General features: G+C 42.7%; 1 protein-coding gene across 1 annotated transcript in view; it reads left to right on the forward strand.

Moving 5' to 3' along the window:
• LOC309690677 (uncharacterized protein) overlaps positions 1-11,389 on the forward strand; it is a 33,606-nt gene extending 22,217 nt beyond the window's left edge. The window contains exons 6-9 of the mRNA XM_082507916.1: positions 5,595-5,726; positions 6,140-6,306; positions 9,142-9,414; positions 9,492-11,389. Of these exons, the coding sequence (XP_082364042.1) occupies positions 5,595-5,726; positions 6,140-6,306; positions 9,142-9,414; positions 9,492-9,668 (749 nt within the window). The 3' untranslated portion in view covers positions 9,669-11,389. The remainder of the gene's footprint in view (positions 1-5,594; positions 5,727-6,139; positions 6,307-9,141; positions 9,415-9,491) is intronic.
• Positions 11,390-24,271: the final 12,882 nt, after the last annotated feature.

The following is a 24,271-nucleotide window of genomic DNA, read 5'->3' on the forward strand; positions in this document are numbered from 1 at the left end:
CTCCGGGGACCAGGTGAAAGGCACCTTAGATGAGGTGAGCTGGGTGAGAGGCGCGGCCACTTGGCTGTAGTTCCGAATGAAGCGACGATAAAAGTTCGCAAAACCCAGGAAGCTTTGGAGCTTCTTCTGTGACTCCGGGACCGGCCATTCCAACACTGCCTTCACCTTCACCTTCACCGGGTCGGTCTTCACCTGCCCACCTGCTAGGATGTAGCCCTGCTGCCCTCAGGGAGAAGGTACAGGTCTATACAGGCCAGAACATCCAGACTGGCCAACAGCCTGTATCCACAGGCTGTGAGGCTCCTGAACTCTCTGCCCCCCTCTCACGGACAATAACCATATCCAACTTCTTAATAGCAATGAACTGGTCTGCATTGGTGCATCATATCTTTATTCTCTTCCCCCTCCTGCCCCCCCCCCCCCCCCTCTTTCTTAAATAGATAACTATCATATCTGATATCATATCTCACAGTACAATAATATTGAATGGGTTGCATTGTTGTATTTTGTCATGTTTCTCAGGTCTTTGTCTGAATTTCTACGAACATTATTGCTAAGGATTGTCTTATTGCATTGGAGTCACACTGGGTTAAATATGTACACTTGGGTTTTAAGGGGTATTTATTATTTTCTTCTTTTTTTGGGGGTTGTATGGAAGCCCCAAACGCAATTTCATTGTTCTTGACAATGACAATAAATAAATAAAAAAAAAATACTAAACTCATATTTCTCTGCCTTGACGTACAACCTGTTTTCGAGCAGCCGTTGTAGCACACTCCTCACATGGATGTGATGTTCTTCGGGCGTTCTGGAAAAAAACAGAATATCATCCAGGTACACAAAAACAAACACGTTCAGGAAATCCCGTAACACGTCGTTGACTAGGGCCTGAAAAACCGCCGAGGCGTTAGTTAACCCAAACGGCATCACCAGATATTCAAAGTGCCCTAGTGGGGTATTGAAGGTGGTCTTCCACTCGTCACCCTCACGTATCCGAACCAGGTGATAGGCGTTCCGCAGGTCCAGCTTGGTGAAGACTGTGGCTTCCTGGAGTGAGTCAAAAACAGAATTAATTAGTAGGAGGGGATATTTATTCTTGACGGTGATGTCGTTTAGACCCCGGTAATCGATGCACGGTTGGAGCGTCCCGTCCTTCTTTCCCACAAAGAAAAAACCCGCAGCGACAGGGGAGGATGACGGCCTGATTCTTCCTGCTGTTAGCGACTCCTGGATGTAATTCTCCATAGTTTCTCTTTCGGGGCGAGACAGGTTGTACAGTCTGCTAGAGGGTAGCGAAGCTCCCGGGAGTAGATCAATGGCGCAGTCATATGGTCGGTGAGGTGGTAGTGAGAGTGCCTCGTCTTTACTGAACACCTGCCGTAGATCGTGATATTCAGGGGGAACGGAAGAGAGGTCTAGTGCTGGTGGCGGGACTGGGCTCCGTTCCGTTGAGGCGGGGGGAACGGCTGACCCCAAGCAGTTTGCCAGACAAAACAAACTCCAGCTCGCGATTCTCTTTCCGGCCCAATCAATGTGAGGATTATGCCTCTGTAACCAGGGGTAACCTAAGATAAGCGGGGTGTCAGGAAAGGGGAAAGTGAAAAAGGAAAGCTGCTCCTGGTGGTTTCCTGATGCGACTAACTGTACTGGCGCGGTTTGGTGAGTGATATAAGCAAACACCTGATTTCATCAATGTGGACGCAGGGATGGGCGGTTCGAGTGGAGTAAGAGATACCGCTAACCTCTTAGCCAGTTTCTCATCCATGAGGTTCTGTTCCGCCCCGGAGTCCACCAGTGCGAGGCATGTAAAAGTCTGGTTATTAGTCACGATGGTAACGGACAGTAACAATTGGGGTCTAGTAGTGCTTAAAGTGCTGCCCACCCGTATTCCCGGACTTATCGGTGGGCCGGGTTGTTTGGGCGGACCGGGCAAACAGCGATGCGGTGACCGGGCCTCCCACAGTACAGGCAATCCCCAGCCCGGAATCGGCGTTCCCTCTCCTCCGGAGAAAGCCGAGAGCGTCGGATTTGCATGGGTTCGGGCGGAGGAGGCGATGGAGAACGCGTACACGCAGCCGTGGGTGGGGACGAAGAAACACGGATCCCGGGGCGCAATACGGAGCCCATAGGCTTAAGCCGCCGCTCGGCATCAATTCTTCGAAGGATTTCGTTTCCTCGTGAAACGCTAGTTGGTCTTTCATCTGGTCGGTTAGCGACCGTAAAAAGACCCCACGGAGGGCCGAATTGGGCCAACCCACGGCGACCGCTCTGGTACGAAACTCGACTAGGTACTCCGCAATACTGCGCTGCCCCTGACGGAGCCCCAGCAATTTCTGCGCGGCGTCGTCCTCCGAGACTGGAGGGGAGAGCGTAGCCTGGAACTCCTCCAGGAAATCGTCGTAATCGCAACCACTAATGGGGTGAGAGGTTAAATAAGCCTCAGCCCATGCTAAAGCTCATCCCCGTAACAACCTCACAAAGTAGGAAATCTTAGCAGCATCCGTGGGGAAGGCGTGCGGCGTGCGGCTGAAGAACAAGGAGCATTGGAAAAGGAACCCCCCACACAGGTCTAACTCCCCGTGGAAGGGCTCCAGCGGCGGAGGTGAAACGCTGCGGTGCACGGGGTCGGGCGGCTTGGTTCGCAGCTGATCCTGAGTGTCACTGAGCTCTTGGTAACGGTCTTGGAGTGATTGGAGCTGCTGATCGTGGCGACCGAGAATAGCGCCCTGTTTATTAATGGTGGAGCGGAGTGAATCTGCTGGGTCCATACTGGCCAGTCCGTACTGTCATGAACCGAAGTTCCGCGCACAAGCTGGACCAAGAAGCAGAGCACACACACACCGTATGAGAAAAAAAATAAACTTTATTATAACTGAAGGTGTCCCGGGAGGGTAGAAGGGGAAAACGCGTGGAACCAGAGAAACCGAAGGACCGGGAGGTGAGTCGCGCAGGAACGCCGAGAGCGGGACTGTGGGAGGCTGCAACAGAAAAAGGAAAAGGATTATTGGAGTGCGGGGAAATGGCAGCATGTGAGGGGAGGTAGAGTATGCGTCTTACGATGATAGCGGGGCCGAGGGAGCCGGAGGGAGGGGTGAGGGTCCGCGGGAGAGCTCCAGAAAAGTCGAGGCGGCAAGTGCTGATCGTGATCCAAATTCCAGACGGGCAGGTGGACAGGCAGGTGGCTCAAAACACGCCGAGTTGTGATCTGAGTACACAGGGCAGAGTTAGTGCTAGTTCAGACAAATAAGTTTTCATAAGGGCTTTCCCACAGGTGTACGTTACCACTGAGAGACGACTACGGACTGGCGTGGAGCAGCAGGCTGGGCAGGATTAAATAGTCCACCTGGTGATCGCCTGGGATGGGATGCAGGTGTGGAGTTAGCAGCCACGCCCGTGGGCATGGGCATCCCATCAGCACCTCGGACGCCGGGCCGCGGACCATGACAACAACAGCTTCTTGCCTTTCTTTGTGTTTCTTTTTATCGCTGTGTGACTGTTTTCATGTGAAAGCCTGCGTGCACTAGTACCACTGGCCACTCGTACCCACAATCCTGTGTGGTTTTACCCCAGAATGATGTCACATTTTCAGTCCATATTGCCTTGATTAACAAAGTAGTTGTTTAAACAACAAGATTTCATTGTGTTTTCCTGAAGTTATGATGGTAGTTTTACTTTCCTTCTGTTTATGAATTTCTTATGTGTGCTTGAAGTTCCATGTTGGTTTTAGTTGATGATAAGTTTGTTATTCATCTTTGGTATTCCCATTCAGTTCCTCCCATCTGGTGTAATTCCCACCTAGTGGGAGGAGTCTCTTCTTGGTAAACGTGAGTTCTTCCTTCTCACTGCTGCCAAGTGTTCGTAGATGACACTGTGATCACTGGGATTCTCTCTGTAATGCTGTAGGCTCTTTACTTCACAATATGAAACTCTTTCCAGTAAAATGCAAACTGTTCCTTATTGCTAACTAGGGATGGGTATCGTTTAGGTTTTATCCGATACCGGTGCCAAATCGGTACTTTTGAAATGGTGCCGGTGCTCAAACGGTGCTCAAACCAGTGCTTAAAGAATGGAGAACACAAAATTGGTCCAAAAACCTCTCATGTTCAGCTGTTTTTTTTTTTTGTTTTTTTTTTTGACACTGTAATTTTTATTGATAGTTTTGTCACAGTTTAAACATAGACATGTATTGCATTACAGGAGAAATAACCATGCAAGCACACAGTCAAAACAAACAGAACTAAAGTGAACAAAAGGTGTGGGTGCCAATTCTAATCAACTACCGTATGCATGCCTGCCTTTACTCCGCAGCATACATACTCCAGCTTATATACGTACTTTTATACGGGCATGCATCAATAGATATACAGAGTTTTATAGACCTTAAATGTTTTGTTCGTTCATTAATTTTCCTTGGTGCCATATAATGTCCACTTCTCCCACTTAGCAAGTTCAGCTGGTTTTTTGTAAAAAGATAGCAATGTTAGCCTTTTCTGCAGCTATGGGGCATATATGGTATCACTCTTGGCTGGAAGCAGTGCTTAAACAATGGAAAAAACACAAACTTTATCCAAAAACCTCTCATGTTTAGCCGTTTCCCTCTTTTTCTTTGGTCATTTTAGCCTTTTTGGCCAGGGTGAAGGGAGTATCTGCCATCAAACAAGAAGACAGCCGCATGTAACTATGATGGTGTTTGCTAGTTCACCTTACATGCATTAATGTAATAACGTGGTTAGCCTACTCAACGTAAATTACACAAAACAACATTAAGCTACTCACGCAGAGAAGAACGGCTGCTGCTGCATCATCATCCTCATCATTTCTGCTACACTGGCAGGGCTGGGGGCCAGGACTCTCCTCTTCGTGTTTTTGGGGATGTTGCTAACTCCGGGTCCGATAACAGGCACCACACCCGCAGTAGATGTGCTCGGTGTGAGGTCTCGCAGCAAGCTATCAAATACGGCGCATTTCTCGGCTTTTAAAAAAAACGCTATGCGTCGCCAGGTGTTTCATCGGATTCGAGGTGTTACCTCCTTTGACAGTATCACAGTATCAGCTTAAAGCACTTGTTGCTGCTGAGTTTGCATCTTTTGCTGTGAAGTACAGCCAGACTTTTGACCGCTTCGCCTTGGGCATTTTTAATCTGTAGCTCTGCTCTAAAAGAACGCACGTACCTGGCCCCGCCTACTATCCTCGGAAACGTAAAATGATTGGCTAGAAGTGTATCACAGCTCAGGGAAAAAAAGCACCGAAATAAAGCACCGAAATGTGCGCTGCTTTTCGGTCTGGTTACTACCGTTTATGTTAGAACCGGTGCCATCATGGCACCGGACACCGGTACCCATCCCTATTGCTAACCATAGCTGTCAGTAAAGTTTAGTAGTAAATAAATAAGTTAGTATGGTGACATGTCAGCTCTATATAGCCATATAGTTGTTTAGTACACCTCCTTATGTGATGGAGAATAATTTAGCTTTTGGTCAAAAATGCAGCTCCCATAATGTTTTAGTATTAATGATTGGTCTACGGTTCAAGTCTTTAAGAACTGAATGCAAGTCAGAGTACAGTGATGGAAACGTGTGTGTGTGTGTGTGTAGGTGGCTGGCAGCAACTAGTGATGTTCCAGCATCATGTTCAGAATCTTCAGCGGTTCTACAAAATGCTGCAGAACAACGGCTTCCATAAGGATCACATTAAGACCTTCTTCGGCAGCAGTGGACAGCTTCCTGGTAGGAACACTGGTGGAGTTTTTACTCTTTACTTTCAAAATGTCCACTACATTTATTTGATATCTTTATTTGCCAAGTATAGAAACTAATTAAAAATCGGTGCTTGTTCACTGGCTGCAGAACTGTTTTGATATGTTGCTCTGATAAATTCTGAATAATCACACAAATTTTTATTATTTAATTACAAACACTTCCTCCTTTAAATTTTTATAAAGTTATATATATACTTTCACTGTAGTTTATTCTGTTCTTTCAACATCATGTCTGTTGAGTTTTGTTAACAACAATCTTTCTAAAATTCAGCAACGTAGGCTGATGATAAAAGCCGAATATTATAGGACGTTGACGCACCGACTGTTTGTTAAAATGTGTGTCTGTACCTGACCCCTCTCTGCGGTCTCCTCCCTTTGCAGAGGATGTAGAGGGCGCATACTCTGCAACAGAGAAATCGGTGATCCGTAACCACGTGTCGTACGTCTGCAGGAAGCAGCACTGTGCCGACATGTTGGTTCTGTACCTGAACTCACCAACGTGCAAGGATGGCACCATGCTACTGTGGGATGCCAACCTTAATGGCATTGTAAGAGGCTACACCACCACACACACGCACACGCGTGCACACACACACACACACACACACAAAGAAAACTACACTAGAATAAATTAAGTAAACATAAAGGTAAAACTTGGTAGTGGCACTCAATCAAACATGAAAAAAACAAAACAAATGTGCATGGCCACAGATTATATTATATATTATAACAATTCACTGTGACGTCACAGGTTTGAAGTCTTTTGCTGTCTACAATGACCACACTAGAGTGGCAGTTATCAGGTAACACCTGCTAGCTTGGGTAGTACGCTACATCCAAGTTTAAGGGTATAATGTACAAACACACAAATCAGCTAATTAGTGCTACATAAAAGACTTGTCTAATACCAAAGTGTCACTCACTGACATCAAATACAATCTGGATAAATTGGCCTATTTTCTATTTTAATGACTATATTAAAAATGTTTTAAAAGGCAACAACAGCACCAGCACAATCCAGGGATCAATTCAATGTAATTTATATAGCAGCAAAGCACAGCAAGCCACCTCAAGGTGCTTAATATTGTAAGGTAAAAGGGGACGAGAGAACACTGGGTGCATCATGGGAAGCCCCGAGCACGCTGTTTATTTATCCTGTAAAGCTGGACAACATTGGAGTTTGTAGCGATTTACTTTTAGAGCCAAACTCAAGTGTCAACAGAGAAACTACACCGGATGGTCCTTTTCACACACTGAGGTCAATTATGGAGTTCCACAGGGTTCAGTGCTAGGACCAATTCTGTTTACATTATACATGCTTCCCTTAGGCAGCATCATTAGAAGACATAGCATACATTTACACTGCTATGCAGATGACACCCAGCTCTATCTGTCCATGAAGCCAGATAACACACACCAATGAGTTAAACTGCAGGAATGTCTTAAAGACATAAAGACCTGGATGGCCGCTAACTTTCTGCTTCTTAATTCAGATAAAACTGAGGCTTAGAAATATGGTATCTAAGCAGATTCTTACTCTGGATGGCATTACCTTGGCCTCCAGTAACACTGTGAGGAACCTTGGAGTCATTTTTGACCAGGACATGTCCTTCAATGCACATATTAAACAAATATGTAAGACTGCTTTCTTCCATTTGTGCAACATCTCTAAAGTTAGAAATATCCTGTCTCAGAGTGACGCTGAAAAACTAGTTCATGCATTTATTACTTCCAGGCTGGACGACTGTAATTCATTATTATCAGGATGTCCTAAAAACTCACTGAAAAGCCTTTAGCTAATCCAAAATGCTGCAGCAAGAGTCCTGACAGGGACTAGAAAGAGAGCAGATTTCTCCTGTTTTGGCTTCCTGTTAAATCCAGAATTCAAAATCCTGCTCCTCACATACAAGGTCTTAAATAATCAGGCCCCATAACGACTGTGTTGAGTTTGTTCTTCCCATTCCCTGCAAGGCCACCTGGGTTGGCTGGAAGACTGTTTACTTAGCCTGGCAGGGTGAAGGACACTGTCTCAGCTGAACTATGGACACGCACACACATACATATACTGATACTGATAAGCACTCACTGACGCATCACCCTCCCTACCCCGGATCCAACGCCTCCTCCAACGCTTACCTCCCCTCTGATGTGGACATCGGGTCAGCTGGAGGCGCAGTCGAAAGATTGCAGCGGTCCCAGATCAGATGTACACACTAGAACTCTTTCCCATGTTGCTGTCTGTGTTTATTGTGTTATGGTGTGTTGATACCTGTGCATTCCTGTATTATCCTTTTGTGTTGCACATTTCAATGTTTTTTTTTCCTCGCTACCTAGCCTGACCTGTCTCCCCAATGTGATGTTTGTATTGTATGTACGGTCGGCAAGGTCTGTCATCTCGGTTGTGGACAAAATACCTGCAACTGACAAATAAACGCTATCTCATCTCATCTCATCATCTTATCTTAATGACCTTGTAGTACCATATCACCCTATTAGAGCACTTCGCTCTCGCTCTGCAGGCCTACTTGTTGTTCCTAGAGTATTTAAAAGTAGAATGGGAGGGAGAGCCTTCAGTTTTCAGGCCCCTCTCCTGTGGAACCAGCTTCCAGTTTGGATTCAGGAGACAGACACTATCTCTACTTTCAAGATTAGGCTTCAAACTTTCCTTTTTGCTAAAGCATATAGTTAGGGCTGGACCAGGTGACCCTGAATCCTCCCTTAGTGATGCTGCAATAGACGTAGGCTGCCGGGGGATTCCCATGATTGAGTTTTCCCTTTCCAGTCACCTTTCTCACTCACTATGTATTAACAGACCTCTCTGCATTGAATCATATCTGTTATTAACCTCTGTCTCTCTTCCACAGCATGTCTTTATCCTGTCTTCCTTCTCTCACCCCAACCAATCACAGCAGATGGCCCCGCCCCTCCCTGAACCTGGTTCTGCCGGAGGTTTCTTCCTGTTAAAAGGGAGTTTTTCCTTCCCACTGTCGCCAAAGTGCTCATAGGGGGTCATATGATTGTTGGGTTTTTCTCTGTATCTATGAAGCGCCTTGAGGCGACTTTTGTTGTGATTTGGCGCTATATAAATAAAATTGAATTGAATTGAATTGAATTGAATTGAATTGAATTGAATTGAATTGAATTGAATTGAATTGATGGACTGGAGAAAGTTAAACCTATGGTGCAAGAGGCCAGCCAAAAAGTGAACATGGTACATGGTAAACAGTAGATGCTGATGTGGTCCTTTCTTCTTTCCTACTGCTGGCACTTGACTGCTTTTCTTTCCTGATTGTCTCACATCTGTTTCCTTGTAATCCATCTGTCCCTGTGTGCCTTCACACACTTCCATTTCTGATTCTCTCTGCCTCCCTTTCTTTTTCCAGGCAGATCTAAAAGAGCGCTACTCAGTCAATGAGCTGTTGGCCGACCTGGCCGGCTGCAGGGCAACTCGTGTCCTGCTGTTTGTGGATCAGAGCTACAGCGGTGTCCTATCCAAGCGGCTGCAAGGCTCTCAGAAACACCTCAATGTGGTTCTAATCCAGAACCCGGCCAGGCAGACTTATGCCCACCTGAACCACAAGTTGAGTCCAGGCTGGGAGGACAGCAGCTGGTCCTTAATCAGTCCTGCCACCTGCTTGCTGGACCACCTGGGAAAGGTGACCTTTTAGATGAATCTTTGTTTCAGTGTTTACTCCTCTGAATACTTTTCTAATCTCCTCTCATGATGTGTCAGGATGCTGGAATGTTTCGCCTTCTGGAGCCATGGGCGGGCCTTTTAAACGTGACCTTGGCTGGTGCCCCGTGCAATGCCACACCACCTCTAACAGATAGCGAGATGCAGCGAGAGTACCAGGGCTGCCAGAATCTGCCGACTGCACTTTGGCACCAGAAACTCAGAAGGGCAAACTAAAAGCAGAGCATGGAGACACACTGGGAGACTTTGAGAGAGGATGAATTATGGACACACACATACACAGAAGTTTGCAATCCAAAACTACAATTTTGTTGCTGTGTGTGTGTGTGTGTGTGAGTGTGTGTGCATTGACCAACGAACATGGTGGACACTGCTGTGTGTGTGTGCCATCTATGTCCTAGCTCTGAACTTGGACTGTAACCATGAAGATGACAGCTCATCCCAACGGGATGTCCTGAACTCTGTGTTACCAGTGTGTGTGCTTGTTTGTATGCGTGTGTGTGTTTGTGAGTTCAGCAAGAGGACAGACGCTCTCAGAGACCAGCTGATGCTCTGGCCATTGTTGGAGTGTGGGACGGTGTGTACGCCGTATCTCCTGGGCACTTAAATGTTTTAGATCCAATCATCCCTCTCTATTTTTGTCTGTCCTTTATTTATTCTCATTTGCCTTCTGTTTGCATTTTCCACTCGCCATGGACTTCTTTCTGCTAGTGTATCGATCGCTCTTAGTCTCCTTCATTCCTCTGCAGCACTTTTCTTCTTGCTTTCACTCTATAAGGAGGATTCTCATGTAAAGTCAGCAAACCTGTTAACCTGTTTTGACCATATTTGTATATCACTGTGTTCGCTTCTATACATGCATTGTTTGTGTTTCAGTGACAAGTGATATTAGATTAATAGAGGATGCTGAACAGTGAGTCTTTCTCCGGTCAAGGAAATTCATTCAGCACCCTTTTAATTGTCTGTAAGTCAGCAGCAACTGCAGCATGGAGCTACAGCAGATGTTTAATGTTCATAAAACATCTAATTATACGTCTTTATTGAAACAAAGCAACTTTGATCATTTAGGTATTTTTCTTCAGAGAGGACACAGTTTTAGCATTATATTCCTTTGATGGCGCTCATTTCCAAATGATAACTACACATTAGGAGTGTAAAACAACAACACAAGTACAAGATTTTAGCCGACTGTCAAGATGTTGCTGCTCACTTCAGGCAAAATTTCTAATGATTATTTTACATCTTAAAGTGTATCTGTTTTCACAATAGATGTCAGTATTGTCTCTATAACAAGAAAATGTGTCAGGAAAAAAAATTACCTCATGAAAAGTCCTGGGCTACAGCGTCACAGGACGTCCATGTTCTTCAGTCCCCCTTTGAAGCTGGTAGTCCAGACAGCGCTCCACATTTTACAGTGACAGCAGGTGACAGCAGGTGACAGCAGGTGATAGCTATCACTGTGGGTGAAAAAGCAGATGTTATATATGACTGAGCCCATGAACTCAGCAGCAGAGCATTCAGAGATATCAGGTCAGAAACTGTTTCCTCGTAGACTTTTGTAGAATCAGATTTTTATTTTTCAGCAATAGCGATCAACATCTCAACATCTGGGTTTTTAGGCATCACATTTCATTTTTCAGACCCAATTAATCTTTTTTACTGTCTATGGCCTAAATGTCTCCCTAATGGCTGAAAAAAAGATGCATTCATTGCTTCCACCTTTACCACAAAGGGGGGCTAGATGGCAACTCTTAAATGTACACCTATTAACAGCTAGAGCACATCTTTGAGGTTCTTCTTGTACACTTTGTGTTTGAACGCAGTCATGCACTCATGCACTAGATAGGAATGCACCATTCCACGTTTCTTCCCAGTTCCGATACATTGCTGGTGTCTCGTCTTTAGGTATTTGCTGTGTAAAATTAATAAACTGTATTCTTTGCTCTGAGTGACTGAGAATCGATCTTTTTTTGTGTAAGGCAGCCTTTGCCTGGCATGAAAAATATTTCTTTCCTAAGTCTGGAAATTAAACTGTAAGAACACTAACATTAACTGGTATTTATTAGAAATAAAATGAAAGCTTTGATTTGGGTCCTACGTTCTCCTCTCACAGTGAATACACCTCCTCATCGTGCGGCCAAAAAATATTTTTTTGAGCACTAAGGATCTGGAGATTCGCTGACAGTCAAGAAATAGAGATCTGTTCGCAGCAATCATGATTAAGAGATGAAGCACTGAGACTGCCCTTCCTGCTACACAGACTGGCTATGGCATTTTAATAAGGGTGTGTGAGTGTGTCACAGAAAAACATGCATTGAACTGACAGACCATGTTCTGAATTCCACTTTTCTGTGAGATTCGTGTCTGTGGGTGACCTGTCTCACTCGTTTCCGGTGAGTTCCTTCCTGTCTTGCTGTCTTTTATTGATTTTATTGAAATCTATTCATTGTTAATCTTTATCAAGTTGATGAGACAAATGGTTTTCCAAATGTGTGGGATATTTTTGCAGCCGAGTTGCTTCTGAGAAGTGCATATTCACTATCTGTGTAATGATTTGTTTCTAGTTGTGTGCAGGAAATCACAACATGTAGTCAACAAAGAGTTTTTAAGGGCCAGTCAAATACCTGAGATGTATATCTCTACCTGATGACCATTGCCTGGGTACTTGGGAGCTAATTTATGCAGAACACAAAACTGCAATACTACAAAACAAAAAAGAAAACCTTATTGAATTTCTAAAATGAAGAAATAATCAGGACAGTGAGGCCAAACTCAGAGTATGATGCTCTTGGTGGACCTGAGCTCAGTGTTCAACACCATTATCCCAGACATCCCTACCATCAAACTGGACTCTCCCTACCACCGGCTCCTGGATCAAAGATTTCAACTTCAATCGGTCAATAGACTCACTACACCACTTCTCTGGTAAAGAAGGCCCAGCAGCGGCTGCATGTCCTACATGTCCCGGGGAGGAATAACTCGGAGGAGATCTTGCTGCTGGACCTTCTGCTGCTTCCCAGTGAAGAGCATGCTCTGTTGCCAGGCTGTTTGGTACACAGGGACCACTAATGAGAACAGAACAGAAATCATTGGCTCTGCCACGCTGACAGGTGTTAAGAACATTTCAATTCAATTTTATTTATATAGCGCCAAATCACAACAAAAGTTGCCTCAAGGCGCTTCATATTGTATGTATTTCCAGTTTCTCACCAGCTGTTATTCTCCTGCTCCACACCTCTGGTGTTAACCAGGAGTCCAGGAAAAACTACTCGAGGCAAAGCCTGTTGGTCTTAACTGGCTCGGAAGTGCCGATGTTCTCAGAGGTGGTTGTTGAGTCTAATACACATAGAAACAAGCTAAGAATATCAAGAATACCAACAAGAATGTCAAGCTGTTTGCAAAGCTGTTTGGGTGGTTTAGGCCCTGGAGGAAAGTCCCAGCCCCCCTTTCACTGTCCTAAAATACATTGCTCTGCTTTCCCTGCTGCATACATGGAATCAGCAGCTGCATCAGAGATAGTGCCTTCATCAAATACACACTTGAACTATTGACACATATGACAATGCATCATTTGAGTTACTGGGCCTGTGCCCATAGTAGCGCTCTGCCTCTCATAAGATTAGTCATAGATTATTTTACCAAAATCTTAGGTATAGGATCTGTGGACTGCTTGAAAATTAACATTTACTGGGTTAGGAAACTCTTTGTCTAACTCATTGGCAGTGATGGGAATAACGGTGTTACAAGTAACGGCGTTACTAACGGCGTTACTTTTTCCAGTAACGAGTAATCTAACTAATTACTAGCCAGGAGGGAAGGGGTGAGTGAGTGATTCGTTCGCTCTACGATTCAGCACAGGAGGGAGGGGGTGAGTAGCTCAAATGTGTTGTTAGCATGTTAGCAGAGCGATGCTACTGTGAACCGAGGAGCTATTGTCTTGATGTGAGCTTCTACTCAGGGTTTTTTCTTCCAGTTCAGAGCAGAAATGTTTTTGTTAAGATACTGGATGTTGTGTTTTTCTCCACCATTTTAATTATAAGCTAGATACATTGCTGCTAACAGCATTATTCCCATTCTGTGTGCCCAGTTGGCCTCCGTCACTGGAAGCTCCCCTTGCCTTGGATTCCACTGGAAACTATTGTGTGTAGGGATGGGTATCGAAACCCGGTTCTTGTTGAGAACCGGTTCCCACTGTTTCAAATCCTTGGAATTGTTTGCCATTTTTGCAAACGATTCCCTTATCGATTCCAGTCGCCCTGAATTACGTCACCATATTGCAGAGCGTCATTTACTGGCAGGAAACCCGTGTTTCCTGCCAGTAAATGACCTGGCGTTTGAGCCTAAGCGGCTCAAACGCTTCAAACGTGTATTCATACTTTACGAGAACGGATGACAACAGGGCAACTTGCAATACTTGCAAAGTAGATATTTCATTTAAGGGAGTGTGGAGCAGGGAAATTATTTTACTGCTATTGTTAAATAATTATCATCAGTACCATTGCATTAATAATATAATCTGCAGTATGATCATTGCTTTAACAATGTAACAGATAGCTTTAAGAAGGCCTTAAGATGTTTATGATGATGTTAACCTTGTATTCCAGATGCAGTTATAACTATTTTATACACAATGCATATCTGTGCTTATTTGAGTTGATGCTCAGGTTCTTTAAAAGGTTTAAAGCTTCACTGACGTGACTGTTCAGATGATCCATGTTGAGGGAAAACTAGAACATAGAAGGATAATTGCAATACATGCTTACAAAACACTTATATCAGGTTATTTTATATTAAGGTTTCATTAGAGGTTTTTGATTAGAACATTTATTTAGTAGAAGACATACACATAGTCTCAGTGAGCCTCGGTCCTGGTGAAAGGTCAGAAGTGCAACAGGTGAATTGAGAAAGAGCATTTGAGGACGAGACACAGACAGTTAGTAGGTGAAGAGGTGACATAGAGGCTGAGTGAGGTCAACACACACACATGAGTTAGAATTATTTATAGGAAAGAGGTTCGTCATGTCTGGGTGGAACTGCGAAAGTGTCTCGGTAAAAGAGGAACCGTCCTTGTCGTCTCGGCAAGAAAGAGGAACTGAAAGGTAGAAAGGAAGTGCCGGCCATGAAAATAGAAGATGATGTTCTGTCTTAAAAGTCATTGTGGTGTTGATTTGACGTATGTATATATCCTGTCTGTGACGTATGAAGGGGCGTCAGTAAATCAAACCCTGATGCTATAAAAATCTGTTTATGCTTTGATTAAGTTGAAGATCACTTGCTGTCTGCGTACAGAGTGTTCTTCCCACACGTGTGTAGTCATTAAAATCATTGTTTGACCAAGAGCTTCTGGACCATGGGTGGTTTGTACTCTCCTTCCTCAATTTTGAACCTTAACAGGAGGAAACACTACGAATATGCAAAAGCATTTGCTCACAAAACACGCGATGACCTTAAATGAATGTCGTGTTTTTAATTCCACTCCGGACTCGTGAATCTCAGCCCAGCAGCTGCAGTAACGTTAGCACGTCCACGTCCTAACGCGGCAGGTAAATAATCAACTAACAGTGCATATTATGTTAGCGCGATCTGCCTTATTACAAACCTGCCATTACTGTGCATTTAGGTGATCATGATGAGAGAGACAGAGTCTGGCTCAGATGCTGGCAGTTCTCGCTGCAGTCTACCGGTAGCGTCTCCTTTCAGGCCAGGATAGACAAATGTCACCGAGCAGTGACTCAGTTTGTGGTCAAAGGCTTGCAGCCGTTTGCCACAGCAGATGATTTTCAGTAAGTGAATGTGTTTAATTGTAGGCAGGGACATTACTGGATATTCTTGTGTAATTGTTACAGAATAATTTATGTTATACTTTGTTATTGCTACAGAAGAATATTTATTTTATTATTTTACATTTACAATTTTTTTTCCTGGGGACCCTGTGACACCCATTGAAGAGCCGTAGGCTGGATCTCTTAAGATCTCACTGTTGGGTTTGTAAGGCCATGTTACTCCTAAATTTCTATCTTGTTCAAAGAAAAGATATAAAACAAAGTTCTAAGCTAATCGACCTTAGTGTTCTCCTTTTTTAAAAAGAATCGATAAGAGAATCGAATCGTTAAACAGAATCAAAAATGGAATCGGAATCGTGAAAATCTTATCAATACCCATCCGTAATTGTGTGTGTCTGTTTCATGGGTGTATCTACTCCCACTTATCATTGACTTAATCTCATCAAGCTAAGAGCCCAGCAGCTTTTTCTGGTTTGCACAAGCACATTGTTTACACAGGTTATCCACAAAGTCTTTGACAAGAGACTGATGGGAGATTAGTGTGCTGGACAAGCTGCCACAGTTGGAAGATGCACAAACACACTAAGATTAGCAAACAGACAAGCCTCTATGATTTATATCACAACAGATACGTTTAGTGCAGGGCAATATGGCCAAATATATTTATCACGATATATATTTGAAAATTTGCAATAACGATATAACTGACAATATAATTACAAAATACAACTCCACAACTTTACTAGCGCAAAAAACCCCATCCATTTATTTTCACTTAAACAAGCAGCTGTTTTTTTATGTGCATTAAAGATATAAAAATATAACAGTGCAAATGCAAATTCCTTGCTGAGAGTTTAACCAAAGGGCATTTCCAGCAGAAATGGGCTGACATATCCTGAGCATAACCATGTATGATATCCACTGAAGTTAAAAAGAGGTGCTTTGCAACATTAAACTGCAGTGTGCCAAATAAAAAAGTCAAATACGTATTTTTCGTACCATAAGGTGCACGGGATTATAAGGCACATTAAGCGAAACAAAGCAGTCAGATAAATCAAACTTTATTCAACTCATTATTCTTGCTTCCTCCACTTCTGTACCATTGATTCATTAATGCTGTATTCTGTTGGGCAACCGTGGCTCAGGGGGTTGGGAATCGCATCTGTAACCGGAAGGTCGCCGGTTCGATCCCTGGGCCCTCTGTCCTGGTCGTTGTGTCCTTGGGCAAGACACTTTACCCTACTTGCCTACTGGTGTTGGCCAGAGGGGCCGATGGTGCGATATGGCAGCCTCGCTTCTGTCAGTCTGCCCCAGGGCAGCTGTGGCTACAACTGTAGCTGCCTCCACCAGTGTATGAATGTGAGAGTGAATGAATAGTGGTATTGAAAAGCGCTATATAAATCCAATCCATTATTATTATTATTATTATTCTATCACAGCTGCTCTATTCCCATGTTGTTGCAGTACATTAATGACTAACCTCGTATTGTGGATGGATTATCTCAGTTGTTCTCCTGACTGAAGTTTGGTCCGTTTACAGCATCCTGCCATGCGATTACATTTGTCTCTAACCATCAGGAACCTTCACGTTAACTTTTATAGAGTGGGAAAGTGTTAGCGTTCATCCTCCAGCTTCACTGTGTATGTTATGCTAACATAGCTGTGTAGCTAGTGATCACGTAGCACATCATTATATACCAGCAAGCCCAACTTCAGTAATCCTACAAACGTCACTGCTGTTTATTTTTCTGTCTTCATTTATGTTGGAGATGATAGCAGAGCTGTACGTTTGAATTTTTTCAGAAATCTCTCAGTCAGAACATGCTATATCATGCTTAGGTAACTAGTGAAACTAGCGAGCTAACTTCCGCTAACTTCCTGCTAACTTCTAACTCCGTTAAATGTAATAAATCCTGTTTTCATGGATTCCTGGAAGTTAAACTTCATAGTTACACCTGGTAAAGCAGCAACCCTGATCGTTTTATTAAAGATGAAAGAATTTAGACAGTTTTTAACTCTCAGTGATGCTGCAGTGCTCGTTTCAAGCTGAAGAGGACAGAGTTTAGGACCGAGATTACTCCCACATTTACGAGCGCCTTAGTCCGACAAATATGGCAATAACGACGGCTGCTTGCATGTTCTGCAAAAAAATGTGCTTTGTTGTGTATCTGATGGACAAACACCAAACCAGTTCCACATCACTGAAGTTGCACCATTTTTACAAACCAATTCTGGTTCATCCGTTTCACTCAACGATCGGCCATGTGCGTATGAAAACAAAGGCACTGCGCATGCGTGTTTTACCCATATTCTATTGCGATATTTCATTTTCTTATCGTTGCCTAACATTATACCGGTATTACCGAGAACGGTATAATACGGCCCAGCCCTAGATATGTTCTCCCTGTCTTGGTAAACATATGTGACATATAGAAGATGGAATGCAGTGTGTTTCTGCTTGAGCCCATTAGCAAGGACAGCCTTGATGATGGAGACATGAAATCTGGAATACAAAATAAGAAAGTGGAACAAGTGCTCAGCCAGTACTTTCTGATTCGTGTCTCTGAGAAATCAGCTGGTTGACCAAATGGGCAAAGTTTAGCCAGCTATTCTCAAAACACACCACCTTCATTTTTCATTAATATTTTTAATCCCACTGTAGATAAACGATGTCCCACAGTGCTCGAGCTCTGTAGTTCTGCTGATTTCTCATTTATTTTATTATACTCTCATGAAAGATGTAGACTTGCTTTTCTGAGCTATTCAAAAGATGACAACAACAAAAACAATGATATGTGGTCCTTGCAGGAAAGCCACTACAAACATATTACTGTAGATGAATTATTATTTAATGAAATAGTTAACTATTTAAAACGAGTCCTAAAAGTCTTTAATATAACACAGAGAGGATTTTTCTGCACAATTATTTTCATATTTGATTATTAATCCAATTTGCCAGTAATATAGTTTTATGTGGAAAGAAGTGTTTTCATAGTGTTTCATTGCTTCTTTTGCTAAAGTTATGATTCTAAAATAAACAAGGGATAAAATATTACGAGGTAGGAATGCAGAAAAGTGACGACGTCGACTTCAGCAAGCTCTGTGCTGAGGAGGCTGCCATCAAATATAAAAGACTGAAAGACCAGTAGTACAAACTGCAGAGTATGAACATGGTCCAATGTTTTCACACGTGTGATGGAGGTGGGGCATTTTACCACACGCCACTGCTGGAAAGAACAGGAAGCCAAGAGAAAAGACAAATGATAAAGACTTGTAAATTTATTTTCTCATGACTTTGCACTGTGTGACTGTTCACTTCACTTAGACACAGTCATTCTTCAATAGATGTTCAAACTTCACAATGGCGTCTCAATGGGAATACACAAATATTAAAATAGAAAAACAAAGATTAGCAGCAGCCAATTAATTTTGTGTTAAAGGAGCAAAAAGCTCAATTCTGCAGCATGAGCCACAAACAACCTGAACATTTTTGCTGGTGCTATCCAAAACATCAGCACAAATCTTTTGGATGACTTAAGACATAAGTGACAAAAAAGGAAAAGAGCAGGAGACAGCGGGTCACTCATAATGTCTTATGACACCAGCGCTACTTTTAGAACTAAGTTTAGCTGTATGAAATCCTCTGGCAGACTTTAAACAACTTTACTATAAATTAATAAAGGCACAAGTCTGTTACTGTCTGGACTGCCGGGGGTGGGGGTGGGGGAGAGAGAACAGGTTGGTGCAATAGAGACGAAAAAAGGGAAAACTATGTATCTCTAAATGATCTGTAATCATTGTACTTTCATATTATGGCAGCCACAAAACGGCTGATGAGTGATATTGTTGTGAATGTATATTTATGTCATGAACAGGTTTACAGTTTCTGGAGGATTACATGTTTATAGTGTTGCTTCAGTAGAGTACTCTGTCATGCTGAAGCAACACGACAAAAGCAAAATGACTCAAAATGACAAAATGACTTGTTACGATCCAATGTTGTCAGTGTTTTGTGTTAGGCGTGACTGTTATGAGTTTCCTGTTTTACTTTGAAGGTCTGTCTTATCTCAGTGTGTTCGGTTTACGCTTCCTTGTCTTGTCAGTTCTGATTTGCCCCAGATGTGTTTCCCTCCTGTTGTCCATTCCCTGATTGCTCCCTCTATGTATTTAAGCCCTGTGTTTCAGTTTGTCATGGGTCGTGATCACTGTGGTGTTGGAATCTTAGTTTTGTAAATAGATTTGTAAAGTAGCAATTGAGTATTTTTTCCACCTTGTATATATTGTTCACTGCAGCAGCCTAGTAGGCGTGAGAAGCCATTTTTGTTGATTACGTTTTCTCCTGTTTTTGTTTAGGAAGTTAGGTAAGTGAATTGTCTTTTGTTTGGTTTTCATTTTGGGTAGGAAAGCGTAGGGACCATTAGGGAGTTTTGTTTGTTAGTTTTGGCACTGCTCACTGCTGAAGCAAATAAATGGCTGCTTAGCATTTTAAAAGATACTATTGTTTGGGTTCTTGTTTTGGGTGGAGTGTGGTGGGCCAATGATTTGTTGCGTTCAGGACACGCCTAGACTTAGAACGTAACATAAAATGGGGGCTCGTCCGGGATTTGAACCCGGGACCTCTCGCACCCCAAAGTGAGAATCATACGGCTAGATCCCGGACGAGCCCCCAGTAGTGTGGTGGGCCAATGTTTTGTTGCGTTCAGGACACGCCTAGACTTAGAACGTAACATAAATGGGGGCTCGTCCATTCGCTGGAGGGTCCGGGGGACCGCTTCAGCCTTCGTCTGTCTCCGCTGGAGGGTCCGAGGGACCGCTTCAGCATTCCGTCTGTCTCCGCTGGAGGGTCCGAGGGGCCGTCTGGCCCTCCGTCCGTCTTCGCTGGAGGGTCCGAGGGGCCGTCTGGCCCTCCGTCCGTCTTCGCTGGAGGGTCCGGGGGACCGCTTCAGCCTTCCGTCTGTCTTCGCTGGAGGGTCCGAGGGGCCGACAAAAGCAAAATGACTCAAAATGACAAAATGACTCCTGCTGTACAGGTGAAAATAGAGCAACAGGACCACTAGTCTTTGATTTTATTTATTTTCTGCTGTTTTACTTGCATCTATTTGAAAGACTGAGTGTAAACACAAAAACTATTTCATTATATGTGCTGGAATGTGCAGAAAATAGGTTTAAATGTTAAACAAATTTCTTCCAGTCAGAGAATGCTGCATATAATTTAATTTATGTTTTCATAGAGTTAAATGATTAAAACTAATAAAACAAGTTTTAAAAAGACTTTTCCATTTGATTACATTTTGTATGATGGATTATGCAGAAAAAGTAGAATTGGGCTGAAAGATCTATCGCTTTATCACCTCTTCAGGTTGTAAATCATGTTTTTAAAAAGTAACTAAGTAATTAATTACTTTTGAAAATAAGTAATCAGTAAAGTAACAGGATTACTTTTTTGGGGAAGTAACAGTAATTACTTACTGCTTACTTTTTCAGTAACTTTACCAACACTGCACACAACGTTAATCAAACTCTAGATCTTGTTCTGACAGATGGCACAGAGACACTTTTGTCTAATCATTATTTAATAATATTCAAAGTTACAATAATGGACTGCACAGCAGTGGGATAGTAAGGTAGCACTTTTATGAAAGTGCTGTTAAGTAGGGATACCTCTATAGGTAGAATGGTGGCCCCATGATCGGAAGGTCGGTGGTTTGATTTCCCTGAACAGTTAGCTTGAGATACCTACGAGCAAGGTACTGTCCCTACACACAGCTGTCCACTGAGTGAATGGGTTAAATGGAGAGCAAGAGAAGATTCCCCAATAAAGTATACATTATTATGATTATTATTAAGTACTGTAAGTTTAAGGGTCTAATTCCTCTATTGTTGTCTTCTTTAGTGCCAACACAGTGCAGAACAGCACCCTAAAGTGTACTCCCACAGAGGCTACACCCACAATACAGCTACTGTGGCTCCTCCTAATAAGAACTCTCAAATTAGAAGTACTTGACTTCCTGTAACTCTCAAATGCACACCTTAAAGCAGATTACCTGTAAGATGGAGAGGAAATGGCAACTCACAGATTTAGAAGTTCTGTGTTTAGCCAGGAAAAAGAAAAAAGATCAAATCTGTGTGAAAACATCTTACTATTGATCACTGATTGAATAAAATAAGAACAACTCCAGTTTTCTCTTCAGTGCTGTAGCCAGGCTGACAAAAAGCCAGAGCTCTTTTGAACCAAGCATTGCTCTAATCATAACTAGTAATGACTTCATAACTTTCTACAAAAATAACATTTTAAACATTAGAGAAAAGATTATTGATGACTATCTCACAGATGTGATCTTATGTACTGCTAACTTTAGATCTACTTTCAGTAAAATCGATGATTATCAATACTGTTATTCTCCAGTTTATTTTTCTGAGTTAACTTTAATAATCACTCAACTTTGAAATAGTAACAAGAACGAAGCCAGCATTCTGAGAGCAAAGCACTCCTTTGGGGTGATATGGTACTATGAGGTCTTAAAGATTATATGATTATGGCTGGCCTCTCCAAACTGCTGAGTGTCTCTTTAGGCTTTTGCAGAACCACCACTCTGCTTTAATGCCATTCACTGCTATCTTTGGAGGGCTAACTTCAATATTTCATAGAAACCTCGGTCACAGGTAGAAATATCTCTCCTCAGAGACTGCAGACGTCACAGAGTTTATTTCTCGCCTCATTTAGATTTTTTTCAGCAGAAAAAAGCAGACTGTGTATGAGTTCTGTCCTCTTTTTAAGGTTAGACTTGGACAAACCTGTAAATGCAGTGCAGGATAATAGAACAAAGAAAAGTGGGCGGTTGTTACAGTTACAAAAGTCTAACTTGTAATTTGTACAAAATAATTTGATGTTTCTATGGTGAACGTAATTACATCACGTAGGATCTGCAGGAAATTTGTTCTTGTTGAGATGACATCATACAATCTAGTAAGAGTGCTTAGTTTCCTGGACTCACAAAATTCACAAGATCACACGAGATTTCAAACCACAGGAAAACCACTGGAGTTATAACTACACACACCACGTGTACGCTGTTGCTCTTTATTGTGGTTTAACCTGTCAAGGACAAAAAAGTAAAGATAAATCTGCGTCAAGCCTGGTAATCGTAGCTTTCCTACTTTCGTGAATTCTGTGGTAGTGCTCAGTGGTGCAGTGGTTAGCACTGTTGCCTCACAGCAAGAAGGTACTGGTTTAATTCCTTTCAGGGCACTCTGGTTTCTTCCCACAGTTTACGGGTTTTTCTAGGTTAATTGGTGATTCTAAATGACCTGTTAATGTAAATGGTTGTTTGTTTCTTTGTGTTACCCTAACCCTGTGATAGACTGGTGATCTGTCCATGGTCTACCCTGTCTCTGACCCTATCACATCTGGCCCCAGCAACCCTGATAAAGATTAGAGGATGGATGAAGTGGAAGTTGTTGTAAATCCGTTAAACTCCACTGTTAACCAAACTCTAGACTTCGTTGAACATCATGTAGTATTTAAGTGACCTACTATAACAAATATCAGCTATAATAAATACCTGCCGCCCAGTGTGTGTTATTATGTAACAATGCAGGTCTCCTCTGCATAAATATAGTGCCCCACTTGAGTCTCAGTCCTCAAGACCACATCAATTTTCTTCTTTGTGTGTGTGTGTGTGTGTTCCTGTCTAGCTATCTTTGTGAGCACCGGAATCTGCATTCTACTATACTTGTGAGAACCAACAGTCACTTGTGAGGACACACTCACGGTCCTCAAGTTTGAAGCCTTTTTGAGGCTCAAAATGTGGTTTTAGTGTCAGGGTTACTTATGGTTAGGTTTAGGGTCAGGGTCAGGGAAACCATTATGTCAGTGAAGGCCCTCACTAAGATAGCTGAACGGAGTTGTGTGTGCACGCTCGTGTGTGTGGGGGGGGGGGTCAGCTGCCTCTCATTTGTCTGAACTGCCCACAGTGCTCTGACAAAACTTACCCTGTATTATAAAATATTGCTTACAGAACAAAGGCTGTCTAGCTCTACGATAGAAATCACAATTTAATAATGAAAGTCATGAAAGGCTGACTTATAGTTTTGCTCCTTCTCTAATGATGTGTTTTAATGTCTGTGAGTGTCAGCCTTTCTAATCTTTTGAACAGACACACTCCATCTGATGGAAAACTGGATATCTGTTTCTTTACTTGTGACGAGCTGTCATCATGTGTCACTGCATATCCTTTAATCAGCTTTCCATGTTAATCTCTCCATCCCTCTCTTTCTGTCAGCTCTAATCCTGTTTTACTTTCATTGCCATTTCACTCACATTTGTTCTTGACTTTATAGTTTTGTCTTCAAATCATCACTGCTACTGAAACTGCATTGTTAGAGACCATAATGGATTTTGTACACATCACAGATTATTGCTCAGAATGGATTTTTCTGCTATGATTCTGCTTTCCTCCTGCAAATATGCTCAGCTGTATAACAGGAAGCTAACGTTCAGTTTCAGTCCAAAACGATAATATATATATACAGTATATATTGCATTTATATAGCGCTTTTCGAGGCTCTTAAAGCGATTTACAATTCCACTATTCATTCACACGCTGGTGGAGGCAGCTACAGACTGACAGAAGCGAGGCTGCCATATCGCGCCATCAGCCCCTCTGGCGGTAGGTGGTAGGTGAAGTGTCTTGCCCAAGGACACAACGACCGAGACTGTCCGAGCCAGGGCTCAAACCAGCAACCTTCCGATTACAAGACGAACTCCAATACAGCTTGTTTTCATTAAGCTGGTATGATGCAGAACTGTACTGTGCAGTTCTTTAACCTCCTAAGAGCTGAACTCTTTCATGGCATTTTTAATTTCTCTTTGATATTTGGCCTGATTGGAACCTGATGAATGTAAAAACAAAGAATTACGTGATTTTTTTTTTTTTTTTTTTTTTTTTTTTTTTAACCTGATTTTTGCTTCTGAGAAAAATGAGATCCACATATGAGGACATTCGTTTTAGATTTCGATTGAACAGTGGCAGTGTA

Source organism: Aulonocara stuartgranti, assembly GCF_965226115.1.
Source record: "Aulonocara stuartgranti genome assembly, chromosome: 16".
In the NCBI taxonomy this organism is placed as follows: Eukaryota; Metazoa; Chordata; class Actinopteri; order Cichliformes; family Cichlidae; genus Aulonocara; species Aulonocara stuartgranti.